This window comes from Neoarius graeffei, chromosome 25 (assembly GCF_027579695.1).
Source record: "Neoarius graeffei isolate fNeoGra1 chromosome 25, fNeoGra1.pri, whole genome shotgun sequence".
Taxonomy (NCBI): domain Eukaryota; kingdom Metazoa; phylum Chordata; class Actinopteri; order Siluriformes; family Ariidae; genus Neoarius; species Neoarius graeffei.
In genome coordinates, this window is record NC_083593.1 from 41,166,751 (window position 1) to 41,183,498 (window position 16,748).

Consider the following 16,748-nt stretch of genomic DNA (forward strand, 5'->3'; position numbering starts at 1 on the left):
TAAAGTGCAATATCTCTCCTGCCGCCCCCCTTCTTTTTTTTTCTTTTTTTAATTTTTCCTCCTCCCCCTTCCTCTCTTCACCATACATTATTCTTTTTATATCTGTATATGTAAATACTTAATTTATTTTAATTTATTTAGAAGTTTTCCTCTATTTCTTTTCTCTGTTTATCTGTAATGATGCTGCTGGAATCTTAATTTCCCTGAGGGAACCCTCTCAAAGGGATCAATAAAGTTTTATCTAATCTAATCTAATCTAATCTAATCTAATCTAATCTAATCTAATCTAATCTAATCTAATCTAATCTTACATCGTGACTCGTACTGGCAACTAATTGCAATTAAATATTATACTCATTGGCCTATTCGTTTTTTTAGCCATGTTGAATTTAGTTCGTTTGGTCCACAGCAGGCGTCACTTATCCGCACGATCTTCACGAGACTTGTGCAAGACTTCAAAACGTGGCGTGTCAGCCAGGTGTCAGTGCCGCCATTTTGAAAACTGTTTTCCAAACGAAATATAACACAAAAACAAGTTTAAATGACGATTACTGCCTACTTTTTTCAAACTTTCCTGATTGCTATCAAAACAAACAAACCAATACTAGTTATCGGTCAGTGGTCAGGTCATTTAAAATGACAGTTTTGCAGGTTGAAAAAGGGACACTTGAAAGTGTAGAATAATAAAAAATAACCACAAGAAACACAAATCATTTCAAAAAGTGAGAGCTTGGCCAAACAGATGACACCTATAGAGACATACTGTAGCCTATATGAGAGGAAATGTATACGCTAATGGTGTTTTTTCATGAATGTTCATCAAAGTGTGCTTGGATCTTAACCATAAATCATATAATATCCCACAATGAATAACAACAAACCCATTCTTGTACAGGTAACGGGTGAGTGGGACTTCTTCGGGCAGTCAGAGGTGAGTGAGCAGTCATGGCAGAGCAGGTGCAAAGCTTTCCTTTTTTCTATGGCAACATCACTCGAGAGGAAGCTGAGACCTACCTGAGGCAAGCAGGCATGAGCAATGGCCTCTACTTGCTCCGCCAAAGCCGCAGCTACTTGGGTGGATTCGCTCTGTCTGTGGCCTACAACCATCAATGCTACCACTACACCATCGAGAGGGAGCTGAATGACACATACGCCATAGCAGGTGGAAAATCCCACCGCAGTCCAGTGGATGTGGTGGATTACCATTCGCAGGAGTCTGATGGTTTGGTGTGTCTGCTGAAAAAGCCCTGCAATCGGCCCCGGGGCGTCGAGCCCAAGGTGGGGGCTTTCGAGGATCTAAAGGAGAAGCTTATCAGGCAATATGTACAGCAGACGTGGAAGCTAAAGGTTAGTACTAGCTCTTCACTGAATGGAGAAAAATGACCTGAAATAAAACTGTTTGATTCAGTTGTTCATGACTAATTCAAAATGGTTGGAAGTAAACATGTATACTGGAGTTTTGTTAAAACAGCAAGAAAAATTCTGAATAATATAGGAGGAACCTTGTATCGTAGGTGTCACCTGCTTTTAGTAATAATAAATGTTTTTGTAAATATACTGTAGTTCAAGGACCATAATATTGTAACTAAGCTCTTAAGTTATCGTCTTAACATAACATGGTTATGTTGATTATATTATATTATAACCATGGCCTAATGGTTAGAGAAGCAACTTTGGGACCAAAAGTTTGCTGGTTTGATTTCCTGGACCAACAGGACTGGCTGAAGTGCCACTGAGCAAAGCACGTAACCCCCAACTGCTCTGGCGAGAGTGGTGGCATACCTTGTGTCTGATTAGCCAGTGGAAAAACTAATGAATGATGTGATTATCAGTTTGAATGGTGCCCAGCCAAAGCTACAACTAAATCATTAACATAACATATAAAGAGATAATATATCATCAGTGACTGCTTTCATTTCAGTATAGAGCTCTATACTGTTAGACATGTACTGTATTTATTTTACAGTGAAAACTGTTTATTAGGAAATTAGGCAGTTAGAGCACTGCATTAATTTACAATAAAACACCAGAAAACACAAAACATATCGAACGGTTTATTTTGCAGCATTGAGAATGGTAAAATCTGTTTGGGGTGGGGTTTTTTTGGGGGAGGGGGGGTTGTTTTTTAAAGTATTTGCTTAGATATGCTTGTAAAAACAATGCAAGTTACAGTACTGTGCAAAAGTCTTCAGCACATGTAAAGAAATGCTGAAATACACCACCGTGCCGCCCCTGAGACTTATATATATATATATACTTATATATATATATATATATAAGTCTCAGGGGCGGCACGGTGGTGTAGTGGTTAGCGCTGTCGCCTCACAGCAAGAAGGTCCGGGTTCGAGCCCCGTGGCCGGCGAGGCCCTTTCTGTGCGGAGTTTGCATGTTCTCCCCGTGTCCGCGTGGGTTTCCTCCGGGTGCTCCGGTTTCCCCCACAGTCCAAAGACATGCAGGTTAGGTTAACTGGTGACTCTAAATTGACCGTAGGTGTGAATGTGAGTGTGAATGGTTGTCTGTGTCTATGTGTCAGCCCTGTGATGACCTGGCGACTTGTCCAGGGTGTACCCCGCCTTTCACCTGTAGTCAGCTGGGATAGGCTCCAGCTTGCCTGTGACCCTGTAGAACAGGATAAAGCGGCTAGAGATAATGAGATGAGATATTAGTCTCAGGTACAGTGAGTGCAGTTTTATGTGGAAATGAGCTGTAGGTTTTACTGAGCATCTTACAGAACCAGCCACAGATCTTCTGAACACTTTGACTGTCACACTCGCTTCTGCATTTTGCACCAAAACCCAGCAGCCTTCATTATGTTTTCTTTTTTAAGCTGAAAAGTCATCTCTTATGTAATATACTGCTCAGATACAAACTTTTTTTTTTCTAACATTTAATTTTGTGCTGGAAAACGAACATTTGGTCTCTAAAATGTTTTTGTACTGACTCGATAATGTAGAAGTCATAAAATAGAAATCTATAACAAAGTTTGTTGAAAAAAAAAGGGGGGGGGGGGGGCTAAGACATCCGCACAGTACTGCAGTTGAACTACTTGTGGTATCAGTGGTAAAGGCTTTGAGTTACAGCTCAGAAGAGGGTGTGCTCAAATCCCAACACTGCCATGGTTGGGTCCTTGAGCAAGACCCTTAAACTTCTGCTCAGTTGTATCCTCCATCAGCTAAATGTACCGGAGTAGGTTTATTTAATAGTACAATTAGATTTACAAGTATTTTCCCCACAAATATTGCAGCATATTACTGGAAACATCTATGCAAATGTTTTACAGTGCAGCAGTGGGTGATAGCTTCATTTTCAATATTTAGTGTAAAGTAAATGTTGAACTAACTACAAGTCAATAACAAGACATACATTCAGTATTCAGAAAATCTCTCTGTCTCCTCACTGACCTGCAGATATCACATAACAGAAGTGAATCTCTTTCGATATCAGACACGAGTTCATGCCTAGGTTTTTGTTTGTTTGCTTTTGGAACTTCGTGATGGTTTTCTAAGAAAAAAGACTGAGTGGCACTTTAGGAGTGTTCTTGTACTTCCACTTTTTCAGAAGGCTTTTTAAGACATTTTGAGGTTAAGAAATCACTAACTGGAAGTGTTAACTGAAAAAAAAATGTTGTCTGTTTACTGATTATAAAAAGACGACCAAACATTTTCAAAAAGAAATCAAATAAATGAACAGTGCACCAAATAATTTAAGAAAATACATTTTTGTTTCTTTTAATAAGAGGAGCTCTAAATCTGCATGAGCATTTTTTTAAAATAACAATGCATTGTTTTTTATTTTTTATTTTAAATCAGGGTGCTTCATTGGAGCAGGCTATCATCAGTCAGAAACCTCAGCTGGAAAAGTTGATTGCCACCACAGCACATGAGAAGATGCCCTGGTTTCACGGAATCATCACACGGGAAGACTCTGAGCCACGTTTACTCAACAACCGCCAGACCAACGGCAAGTTTCTGTAAGTACAGAAGATGGGTCTTCCTCTTACAGGGGGTGAGGAAAAAAAAGATCTAAACTCTAAGATAAGAAAAGATATGCAAAATTCTTCGTCGTCGTCTTCGTCTTCTTCTTCTTCTTCTTTTTAATACAATTATCCAGAAATATATTATTTAAATTAATTTCATGTTAGTAAAATGTGTACCAGTTAAAAAGTTTGGACACACCTTCTTCTAATTCAACGTTTTTGCTTTATTTTTATTAATTAAAAGTCACTTTATATCTTAAAGTAATGATGGATGTTGTTTCTCTTTACTTGGTTGAGCAGTTCTTGATCTGATATGGATTACTACAGTTGTGGAATAGAGCTATTTACTGTATTTTTATTATTTATTATCTACTGTTTGATCTCAAGCACATTAATCATGCAAGAAATTGCACTAATTCACTTTTGACGAGGCACAACTGTTAATTGAAAAGTGTTCCAGGTGACGACCTCATGAAGCTGGTTAAGATAATGCCAATAGTGTGCAAAGCGTCATCGAGGTAAACACTGGCTACGCTGAAGAATCTAAAATATGAAACACTTTTTTGTTTATCACATAATTCCATATATGTTCCAGATGTTATTTCATAGTTTTGATGTCCTCAGTATTGTTCTACAATAGAGAAAATACAAAATACAGACAAACCTATGAATGAGTAAGGGTATGTAAACTTCTGACTGGTACTGTATGATATAAGGCTATGATGTATGATGTAATTTATAAGCTAGTAAGCGCAGGTTATCACAGATATTCAGCATTATGAAAGCTTTCCTCTTTTTGAAATTAATGTATTATTTACTGGTTGTGTAATTTTTGTACTGTTAAGGTAATAACTATTGATTCCTGTCTCAGGTTGTTCACATTATTACCTATAATTTTATCTTCTCACTATAAGCTTTACATAATGCATTATTTAAATTATCTTTACAATAATATTTATAATTATACATTTTCCATGTGCGTGAAATATTATAAATTGTAGATGAACTATTGCAAAGATTAACAAATTTTTTAAAAGTTCAATTTCCAGCATTTCGGCCAATTTTGTACAGAAGAAATGAGCTAGTTTATTTTCATTGTGATGAACTTGAGTCCAACTCGAGGAAGTTTCTATTTCGGAGTGGATTCTCTGTAAGTCTTATTATGGCTGTGTGCTTACACATCACACATACATGCATACCCACAACGAAAGAGGGAAGGGGTGAGTGTGACAGAAAGAGAGAAAAAGGCAGAAACAGGCACACACTGTGGTTTCCGCTCTCACACTGTTGTATAGGACTTCCTGAAATGACCAAAGAACTAGAGGGAGGTGGAGTCATCATGCGTGTGTGTGTGGGGGGGATTGCGTGCAAAATACATAATTGCAATTGCATTGGGAATTGTTGCATGTACATGTATACAGTCAAATCCAGAATTATTGGCGCCTTTGGTGAAGTCAAGTCAACTTTATTGTCAAATATGCGATGCATGCTCGACATACAGCACAGATTAAATTTCAGTCCTCTCTGACCCACGGTGCAAACAGGCAATGCAATAAATAAAAAAAGAATAACTGAAATAAACAATATAAACAGTGTAAACACTCTAGATAAGAAATAGACATAGACTAAACACTCACAGGTATATATATATATATATATATCATCTCATCTCATTATCTCTAACCGCTTTATCCTTCTACAGGGTGGCAGGCAAGCTGGAGCCTATCCCAGCTGACTATGGGCGAAAGGCAGGGTACACCCTGGACAAGTCGCCAGGTCATCACAGGGCTGACACATAGACACAGACAACCATTCACACTCACATTCACACCTACGGTCAATTTAGAGTCACCAGTTAACCTAACCTGCATGTCTTTGGACTGTGGGGGAAACCGGAGCACCCGGAGGAAACCCACGCGGACACGGGGAGAACATGCAAACTCCGGCCCCGGGGCTGGAACCCAGGACCTTCTTGCTGTGAGGCGACAGCGCTAACCACTACACCACCGCGCCGCATGCATATATATATATATATATATATATATATATATATATAAACTGGAGCAAAAGGACATAAAATAAACAGTCAAGGGCACTTGAGGTATAGCAGGTAAACATGAAATAAGCAGTATAAACAATAAACTAATAGCTGTTAAGGTGAGGTAGTGCGGAATAGTGCAAATGAGCGAGGTAAAGTGAAATGTGCAGTCCCTGAGTTCAGTGTGCGAATTAATGGTGTGTGTGTGTGTGTGTGTGTGTGTTGGGGGGGGACTGTGAGGGTGACATGATGTCAGATGCTGAAGGGGGGGCAGGGATGTGTGCATGCAGAATCTGTGGCAGGAGGCAGAGGGGAGAGGAGGGGCAGGAGGAGGGAGGGAGTTGAGCCTCCTGACCGCCTGGTGAAAGAAACTGTCCTTGAGCCTGCTGGTTTTGGCCCGGAGACTCCGCAGTCTCCTCCCCGACGGCAGCAGGCTGAAGAGGCTGTGAGATGGGTGGGGTCACCTGCAATCCTGATGGCTTTGCGGGTGAGGCGGGAGTTATAGATATCCATAAGAGAAGGGAGAGAGACACCAATGATCCTCTCAGCTGCTCTCACGATGCGCTGCAGAGTCTTGCGGCAGGACACGGTGCAGGCGCCGTACCACGCGGTGATGCAGCTGGTCAGGATGTTCTCGATGGTGCCTCTGTAGAATGTGTGCATGATGGGGGCCGGGACTCTTGCTCTCCTCAGTTTGTGGAGGAAGTACAGACGCTGTTGGGCTTTTTTGGCCAGTGATGCGGTGTTGTTGCTCCAGGACAGGTCTTCAGAGATGTGCACACCCAGAAACTTGGTGCTGCTCACCCTCTCCACTGCAACACCGTCGATAGTTAGTGGAGCATGCTGGGTGTGCTCTCTCCTGAAGTCCACAACAATCTCCTTCGTCTTCTCCACGTTCAGGCGGAGATTGTTGTCCTTGCACCACATGGCCAAGCGGCTCACCTCACTCCTGTAGATTGTCTCATCGCCATTGTTGATGAGACCCACCACAGTCATGTCGTCCGCAAACTTAATGAAGAGGTTGGAGCTGGATGTTGGTGTGCAGTCGTGGGTCAGCAGAGTGAAGAGAAGGGGGCTCAGCACACATCCTTGGGGGGCCCCCGTGTTCAATGTGATGGTGCTGGAGGAGTTGCTGCTGACCCATACAGCCTGTGGTCTCCCCGTCAGGAAGTCCAGCAGCCAGTTGCACAAGGAGGTGTTGAGTCCCAGCTGGTCCAGTTTATGAATGAGCTGCTGAGGAATGATTGTGTTGAATGCTGAGCTAAAGTCTATGAACAGCATTCTGACGTACGAGTCTTTTGTCTCCAGGTGGGTAAGGGCTAAGTGGAGGGCAGTGGAGATGGAGTCATTGGTCGAACGGTTGGACCGATATGCAAACTGGAAAGGGTCCAGGGTGGGGGGGAGGGCAGACTTGATATGCCGCATGACTAGCCGCTCGAAGCACTTCATGAGGATGGGAGTGAGTGCGACAGGGCGGTAGTCATTGAAGCAGGAGGGAGACAGCTTCTTTGGGACTGGGATGATGGTGGTGGCTTTGAGGCACATGGGGACGACAGCCTGGCTCAACGAGATGTTGAAGATGTCTGTAAAGACATCTGTGAGCTCCTTGGCACAGTCTCTCAGGACACGACCAGGAATGTTATCAGAACCCAGGGCTTTCCGTGCATTTATCGTCCTGAGAGCTCTCCTCATGCTGTCTGGGGACAGCGTCAACACCTGGTCGCCGGGAGGTGGTGGGGTCTTCTGTGCTGTGGTGCTGTTGTCTGCCTCAAAGCGAGCGAAGAAGTCATTCAACTGATTCAGCAGAGAGATGGAGTTATCACAGGTCTGCAGCGAGGTCTTGTAGTCTGTGATGGTCTGAATTAGGGTTGGGCGGTATCCAAATTTTGATACCTTTAAACTGTCTCTGTGTTTTCCCGGGGTATACGGTATTACCGAGAAAAAAATATTTTGTTTCGGCCTACTGTGTACGTGCGCCTATACCGGCGGACCTTGTCCAGACCTGCGCCTATGCCTCAAATGTACTATTTAAAAGCAGCATAGCGAATTGTGTGCATTGTGGTATGGATTAAGCAGCAAAGCGAATTTTGTGCATTGATGAATGGATTAAGAGATATTTCAAAGCATCACGCAACTCTTCCTTCATCTTGAAAATAGCATTCAACTGTCGTTTACACATGTCTGCGTTGAAACGCCATTTGCAGCACTATTTCACCTACTCCATCAAAAAAAAAGTACATGATGAGCAGGATCATACCCTTTCAAGCATGGGAAATAAAAAAAAAGAAAAGAAAAAGAATCAACCAACACCCAAGTCCGTTTAGACTGCGCGATAAACCATTCAGCGCAAATGAGACGAACCTAATTCAAATGCGTGATAGCTGCACAAGGCAAAATCATATGGGCCCACGTCATGCCATGGCAGGTAAATTAATAATCAAATGGCCTTACCTTGCTTAAAACGTTGTCTTGATCTAACATAACTTGTTCCCCTCTCGCGCCGTGACCGTCTTCTTACATACTTTACACACAGCTTCATCTGTGTTTGCTGGCTCTCCCTTTTCGTTTGGTTTGAAACCAAAATACTGCCACACTGCCGATGTTGTATTTTTATTTTTTTTTTGCCACTAACTCGTTATCTTGACTTGCCATCTTTCAACCGCGGTCTCAGTCTCTTGCGAAACTTTCTGTCAGACTCCAAATGTCACGCAGGGTTGCCATGGTAACGACCTGCACGCGATGAGAACTTCTTTAGGAAATTGATAGAATTAGTGAAAATACGATCACACAGTTATTCGGGATGATCTTCAATTTATTATTTTATATTATGACCTCATGTACTCCATATTTATTTAGATATTATATATTTTTTTTAAAATGACAGTAATGAGACCGATACCGTTGGTACTTTTGGATACCTCGGGATACCTTCTTACCGTAATACCGCCCAACCCTAGTCTGAATCCCCTGCCACAGGTTCCTGGTGTCTCTGCTGTCGTTGAAGTAGTCAGCAATGTTCCTGGAATACTGTCTCTTGGCCACCCTGATGCCTTGTGACAGGTTGGCCCTAGCTGTCCTCAGGCCCACCTCGTCCCCAGCTCTGAAGGCGGCGTTCCGTGCCCTCAGGAGCCTGTGGACTTCCCCTGTCAGCCATGGCTTCTGATTTGCCCGAATGGAGATGGTTCTGGTGACTGTAACGTCGTCCATGCACTTCCTCATGTAGGCAGTGACCGTCTCCGTGTACTCCTGGAGTTATGTAGTGTTGTTGTAGGTGGCTGCCTGTCTGAACATGCTCCAGTCAGTGGTGGAAAAATAGTCCTGGAGTGCCTCTGAGGACCCCTCTGGCCACACACGTACCTGCTTTGTAGCTAGTTTGGTGACTTTAACCAGCGGCCTGGATGCTGGCATTAGCATAACAGTGGAGTGATCTGAGGCCCCAAGGTGGGGGAGGGGGAGGGCTTTGTAGACGCCTCTATGCATGGTGTAAACATTGTCCAGAGTATTGTTTCCACGTATGGGAAAGTTGATATGTCCATAGAGTTTTGGAAACACGCTCTTGGGGTTTGCATGGTTGAAATCCCCAGCCAGGAAGATCTCATCACATCTCATTATCTCTAGCTGCTTTATCCTTCTACAGGGTCGCAGGCAAGCTGGAGCCTATCCCAGCTGACTACGGGCGAAAGGCGGGGTACACCCTGGACAAGTCGCCAGGTCATCACAGGGCTGACACATAGACACAGACAACCATTCACACTCACATTCACACCTACGGTCAATTTAGAGTCACCAGTTAACCTAACCTGCATGTCTTTGGACTGTGGGGGAAACCGGAGCACCCGGAGGAAACCCACGTGGACACGAGGAGAACATGCAAACTCCACACAGAAAGGCCCTCGCCGGCCCCGGGGCTTGAACCCAGGACCTTCTTGCTGTGAGGCGACAGCGCTAACCACTACACCACCGTGCCGCCCGCCAGGAAGATGTTTTGAGGAAATGTCTTTGTAGCTACACACTTACACTGAAGATGTGACGTCAACCTAACTTTTTTCACTGAATTATTTTAAAATTTAATTCCACCTTGGTATAGCCTCTCACAAGTTTCTTGAACTCTATTGGAGGTATGAACCCTATTCTTCAGAAAAAAAAATTGTGTCAGTTGGCGTTTTGATAGTGATGGTGTCACTCCAAAACCATCCACAGGTGCTCAATTGGGTTGGCATCTGATTTCTGTGAAGGTCATAGCATACACCAGGAAAATGCCCACATAACATAACATAACATAACATAACATAACATAACATAACATAACATAACATAACATATAACAGATCCACCATTTTTCCTTTAATTTGTCACCCATCTGTATATTTCACTGTACCAGTAGTTGCAGTTCTTCTTCATGAGAGTAGCAGTTCTTCTTTATGTGTACTTTACCTCTAGTGGCCTTTTAAGACATGAAAAAATTGCCTTCATCAGTTTCTTGGTTGTCTAAAGCGGAGAAAAAATTGTGTGAATTCAAACTTACCTACACAGCAAAATCCCCAGTGTTGAATTAACACCCAGAGTGTTGATTTAACACCCTACTGTGTTTATATAGGTCCAATTGGACACAAATTAACTCTGAAAGTGTTAAAGGATATGGGACATGAAACATAAAAGCACGCTATATCAGTTTCTTTCCATTAAAAATATGAATTAATTGCATCAACAAATACAAAATCATCTATTAAATTCAGCAAAATCGTTATATTCGTGATGATTATATGGCATTTCTGCTCGACTTCCGATATGTATTTTTTGCAACCGGAAGAGCCGCTGTCACGTGATCATACATCACAAAAACTTTCGGGCACAGCACAAGCGGGTAGATGAATGGAGAAGTGGATGACAAGAAAATTGTTTTTATAGTCTTTAAAGTACATTGGACATCATACATTGGACATCATGGTGTATTGTGCTGCTTATGGTTGCAATAATTCAAATGGGAAATGCCCTGGAGTAAGTTTTTTTGCATTCCCCAAGGACCCGAAGCTGAGGAAAGTGTGGGCTCACCTGTGCATGCGCAGTAGGCTTCGCGCATGCGCAGTAGGCTTGGTAGGAGAACTTTACAGAACACCTGTTGAAAAAAACTTTGCACTTACTGTTTCCCACAAACTGTATTCGGACCATTTCACTGAGGATTCTTTCAACATTAATACTCAGGTACTGAGCGATATTAATTCATGAAACAGGAAGCATAAGGATGAGAAAAAAAAAACAGTTCAAATCGGGAAGCCGCGCACACCTGCGCCAGGCTGCACAAATGCGCGCAGCTTCCCTACCCAAACCGCCTCTCTCTCATCCTTACACTTCATGCCTCATGCTCCATGAACCAACATCGCTATTTTTTTTTTAAAAATCAGATCTGCGCGATTCAGCCGTGAAAAAGGCGGCATCTGCCGAAAGGCGCGCTGTTTGCATCCCTGCACGGAGGCCAGGGGACAGGGCAGGAATATTTTTGTTGATATGAGTGAGCCGGTGCGATTTCGCGACCCCCCTGTTGAAGACCTCTGCGCTAAGCGACTGAAAGCCGAGGTAAGGATTAGTATTATAATTTTGGGTGTATCAATTATTGATTATCATAATTCTGACTCGTTTCGCCATTTTGAATGTTTTCATCTCGTACTCTGGAAGCATTGTATCTCAATCAATCTCGAAAAATATCAGCAAAAAAAAAAACTAGCTTGCAACGGACTTTAGCTAGATCTATGATGAACTTTCAATGTATGATACAAAAATAATACTTCTTTCAACAGATCATTAGCCTTTGAGCAGAATTGTTTTTAACTTACCAGGATGCGTTATCGAGCCGACCGCTTTCAGTTTCATGAGGGCTGAATGAACTCTCACTCTCAGAATCATCTGACCCGTCAGAGTAAAGACAAGATCTATGTTCATGTGAATTTCCAGCTATCGGTTCGAATTGATAGGGTCTAACTTCACATCTCTGTGAAACATCGGGAATGTCACTGTTGATGGTGTCCATTTCGGTAACCTGTTTACATTAGATACCCAAGCGCTGGCTCCTTGGAAAGTTTTTGTGACGTCACGGGTCACGTGACCACCTAGCTCATTAACGAATCCTTGTTTTACGCTGATGTATAGAAAAACTTGAATAATGTGATGATTTTCACATTTTTGACGCCCTGCAGTGATTTAGATGGCATTTCTTATGTCCTTTATACATAATTATGCCCAGGTAAAAATCCATGTCCCATATCCTTTAATTCAACACTGAGGAATTTGCTGTGTAGCGTCCCTTAGTGGCAGCCTACGGCTGGAATATCATGTCGGATCAAAAGCATACACCATGGTAAAGTGGCCTGTTTTATTATTCTGTCATTTCTTCTTGGTTTCTATCAACTCAACAGAATCCGGCAGCGTGATAACAATGGCTCCTTTGCACTCTGTCTCCTCCATCATGGCCAAGTTATGCACTATCGCATCGACAGGGACAAAGCTGGTAAACTCTCCATTCCTGATGGGAAAAAGTTTGACACACTTTGGCAGGTACTGAATGTATACAGGAAACTAATTCAAATGTAATTTTTTTAGAGTTTAATAAATTGATCTGTAAGAAGCCACTGACTAAAATTCTTATATAGACAGGTCAGGAATGTCAATATGAAGACCAAAAAATTATTAACATCGGCACTTATTCAATGTCACTTTGACTATGCTTGCACATTGTGGTACTCTGGTTTAACCAAGAGATATAAGGTTAGGTTACAGTGTACCCAAAACAAAATTATTTGGTTCCTTTTGAATGCATCAGCCAGAAAACATATTGGTGCTCAGGAGTTTGAGGTGGTTGGTATGTTGCCAGTGGAATGAAGTGTTAAACTACAACGAAACTGCGCCAAGCTATTTGATGACACCATTCAAATTAACACGTAATCTCCACAGCATTACCATAAGATGTAGTGCTACATCCTTACAGATCCCTAGAGTAAATTCTCATGGTAAAACATCATTCTTTTATTCTAGCATTTTATTATGGAATGGTTTACCATCAAATGTAAAAGGCGCTAGGAGTAAATCTCAGTTCAAATTTCTAGTTAAAAAGTTTTATTTCAAAGTCTTAACAGACAACAATCCAGTCATTTTGTATTTTATTAAATGTAATTTTCCACTTTTAATATATCTCTCTACTTATCTATTGATAACTAATTTTTATTGGTGCTAGTGAACTATGTTACATGTATTTTTTTTTAAGTAATGGACCACAATGGAAATAAGTACATGTACTTTCTTGTGCCATCCATATATTATAATGTTATTTGCACTAACATTTTAATACTGAATAAACAAATCAAATCAAAAAGACTATTTCTGCATTATAAAATTTGCTAAAAGGTTTTGTGTCCATTACTTTGACTAATTTATTTCAATTCATTTAAATGAGGCTATGTCTTCTAATATAGAATGTTGCACTGAAACTACATGTGACTGTGGATATTATTGAATGTATTCATGTTTATGAACATTCAAACCAATTTTGGATCGTTTATAATATATTTTTTTCTTGTAGCTGGTGGAGCATTATTCCTATAAACCTGATGGCCTGCTCCGGGTGCTGACTGAACCCTGTCCACGACCTGAAGGTAGCCATGTTTATTCTCAAGGCGGGTGGATTGAGGGAATAATGAATGATTTTTTTTTTATTTTATTGGGTGGATGGAGAAATAGATGAATGGATGGATGGATGGATAGATAGATAGATGGTTGGTTGGATGGATGGATGGATGGATGGATAAACAGAAGGACAGTCTGTGCAATGGAGGGAAGGGTGGATGGATGGATGGATGGATTTTATGGATGAATAAATTGATGGATGTTGTCTGGTGGAATGAATGAAGAGATACAGGGAGTGCAGAATTATTAGGCAAGTTGTATTTTTGAGGATTAGTTTTATTATTGAAAAACAACTATGTTCTTGATGAACCCAAAAGACTCATAAATATCAAAGCTGAGTATTTTTGGAAGTTGGAGTAGGGCTTTCTTAGTTTTAGCTATCTTAGGAGGATATCTGTGTGTGCAGGTGACTATAACTGTGCATAATTATTAGGCAACTTAACAAAAAACAAACATATACCCATTTCACTCATTTATTTTCACCAGGGAAACCAATATAACAACTCAACATTCACTAATATACATTGCTGGCATTCAAAAACAAAAAAAACCAAATCAGTGACTAATATAGCCGCCTTTCTTTACAAGGACACTCAAAAGCCTGCCATCCATGGATTCGGTCAGTGTTTTGATCTGTTTGTGATCAACATTGCGTGCAGCAGCAACCACAGCCTCCCAGACACTGTTCAGAGATGTGTACTGTTTCCCCTCCTTGTAGATCTCACATTTGATGAGGGGCCACAGGTTTTCTATGGGGTTCAGATCAGGTGAACAAGGAGGCCACGTCATTAATCTTTCTTCCTTTAGACCCCTTCTGGCCAGCCATGCTGTGGAGTACTTGGATGCGTGTGATGGAGCATTGTCCTGCATGAAAATCATGTTTTTCTTGAAGGATGCTGACTTCTTCCTGTACCACTGCTTGAAGAAGGTGTCTTCCAAAAACTGACAATAGGACTGGGAGTTGAGCTTGACGCCATCCTCAACCCGAAAAGGTCCCACAAGCTCATCTTTGATGATACCAGCCCATACCAGTACCCCACCTCCACCTTGCTGGCGTCTGAGTTGGACTGGAGCTCTCTGCCCTTTGCTGATCCAGCCACGAGCCCATCCATCTGGCCCATCAAGACTCACTCTCATTTCATCTGTCCATAAGACCTTAGAAAAATCAGTCTTGTGATACTTCTTGGCCCAGTCTTGACGTTTCATCTTGTGTGTCTTGTTCAGTGGTGGTTGTTTTTCAGCCTTTGTTACCTTGGCCGTGTCCCTGAGTATTGCACACCTTGTGCTTTTTGACACTCCAGTGATGTTGCAGCTCTGAAATATGGCAAAACTGGTGGCGAGTGGCATCTTGGCAGCTTCACGCTTGACTTTCCTCAGTTCACGGGCAGTTAGTTTGCGCCTTTTTTTTTCAACGCGCTTCTTGCGACCCTGTTGACTATTTTGAATGAAGCGCTTGATTGTTCGATGGTCACGCTTCAAAAGCTGGGCAATTTTAAGAGTGCTCCATCCCTTTGCAATATATGTCACTATTTTTGACTTTTCTGAGTCCGTCAAATCCCTCTTCTGACCCATTTTGCCAAAGGAAAGGAAGTTGCCTAATAATTTTGCACACCTGATATAGGGTGTTGATGTCATTAGACCACACCCCTTTTCATTACAGAGATGCACATCACCTGGTATACTTAATTGGTAGGAGGCTTTCAAGCCTATGCAGCTTGGAGTAGGCCAACATGCATAGAGAGGGTAATGTGGTCAACATACTCATTTGCCTAATAATTCTGCACTCCCTGTAATGTATGGTAGTATGGTGAATGGTCAGTTGGTTGGTTGGTTGTATATATGGACTGGTTAAGATGTATTGAGAAGTGCCAGTGGATAACTAAATGCATGGGAAATCATATATTTTAATGACATCAATGAATGTGAGATCTAAATGAACGTTTTTTTTTTTAAACAATTTGTGTTATTTATTAATATTTGTGTTATTACATTCAGGCCCACCTGCACTTCCTGGAAATCATCCAGATGTGAGTGTTGCTCGAACATCATTATTAAATAAACAGTTTTGAGTGCACATTTAAAGAAAGTAATACCATATTTACACTTGTAATAAGGTCATGTTCACCTGTCATAATTATATTGGCCCACAAAAAAGATTTTCTCATGTTTGACATAAAATAATTTACAGAAAGCTATTAAGATTTTGTTGCAGATTTTATTAATATTCAAACAAACTGAAAGCGGATATGAAACATTAATTTTATGTAAGCACCATCTGCTGTGCACTTTGCTGTGTATCACAATATTGACACAGCCCTCCCTGGGAGAAACTGATGTTTCATGAAACACAGTGCATGTTAAGCTGAATATGGGAGCGTTGTAACTAATTACTTTGTCATTCATCTTTAGACTTACAGTACACCTCAGATCCTTCAAGATATCTTATTTAAATAATATTGGCTGGCTATTTTTGGTGGTATATCAGATATATTCCATTCCGCTAGCATGATATTGAACGAGTCGAAGACTCGTTCAATATCATGCTAGCGGAATGGAATATATCTGATATACCACCAAAAATAGCCATTATTATTATTATTATTATTATTATTATTATTATTATTATTATTATACACATTCCTTTCAGGTGTTCAATGCATCTTTCTCTTTCAAAATTATCTCAAAAACTTCTGTATTTAATGAAGCAAACCTGGCGGCCATGTTTGTTTACAAATTGTCCCAGTCACTCACGAGCACAGAAGTTTTCCACCTCTGACATGTGACGTCATGTTGTCTTGACAACCATGCAATATCGTAAACCATATTCAATGCTCATTCTCCATTGGGTAGAGTGACGTAATACACGTAGGATAAGCAATACACTAACAATATTGCACGCTATCAAACCAAATGAATGAAACCTGCTAGAAGGGAATAGAATACGTGTTTTTATTCCATGGAAAAAGTGTCCTGTATGTATAATAATGCATGATATATTTTTCTTTCTTTTTATGCCATTAATATTCCTGATGCTGGTTCATGAAGCAGTGCATGGGTCGC

The 16,748-nt window shown here is 41.2% G+C and overlaps 1 protein-coding gene across 4 annotated transcripts in view; it reads left to right on the plus strand.

Moving 5' to 3' along the window:
* syk (spleen tyrosine kinase) overlaps window positions 1-16,748 on the plus strand; it is a 50,959-nt gene that overhangs the window by 8,817 nt on the left and 25,394 nt on the right. For all 4 annotated transcript variants that reach the window (XM_060908106.1, XM_060908108.1, XM_060908109.1 and 1 more), the window contains exons 2-6: window positions 896-1,347; window positions 3,810-3,970; window positions 12,425-12,563; window positions 13,585-13,657; window positions 15,684-15,715. In XM_060908106.1, the coding sequence (XP_060764089.1) occupies window positions 946-1,347; window positions 3,810-3,970; window positions 12,425-12,563; window positions 13,585-13,657; window positions 15,684-15,715 (807 nt within the window). In that variant the 5' untranslated portion in view covers window positions 896-945. The remainder of the gene's footprint in view (window positions 1-895; window positions 1,348-3,809; window positions 3,971-12,424; window positions 12,564-13,584; window positions 13,658-15,683; window positions 15,716-16,748) is intronic.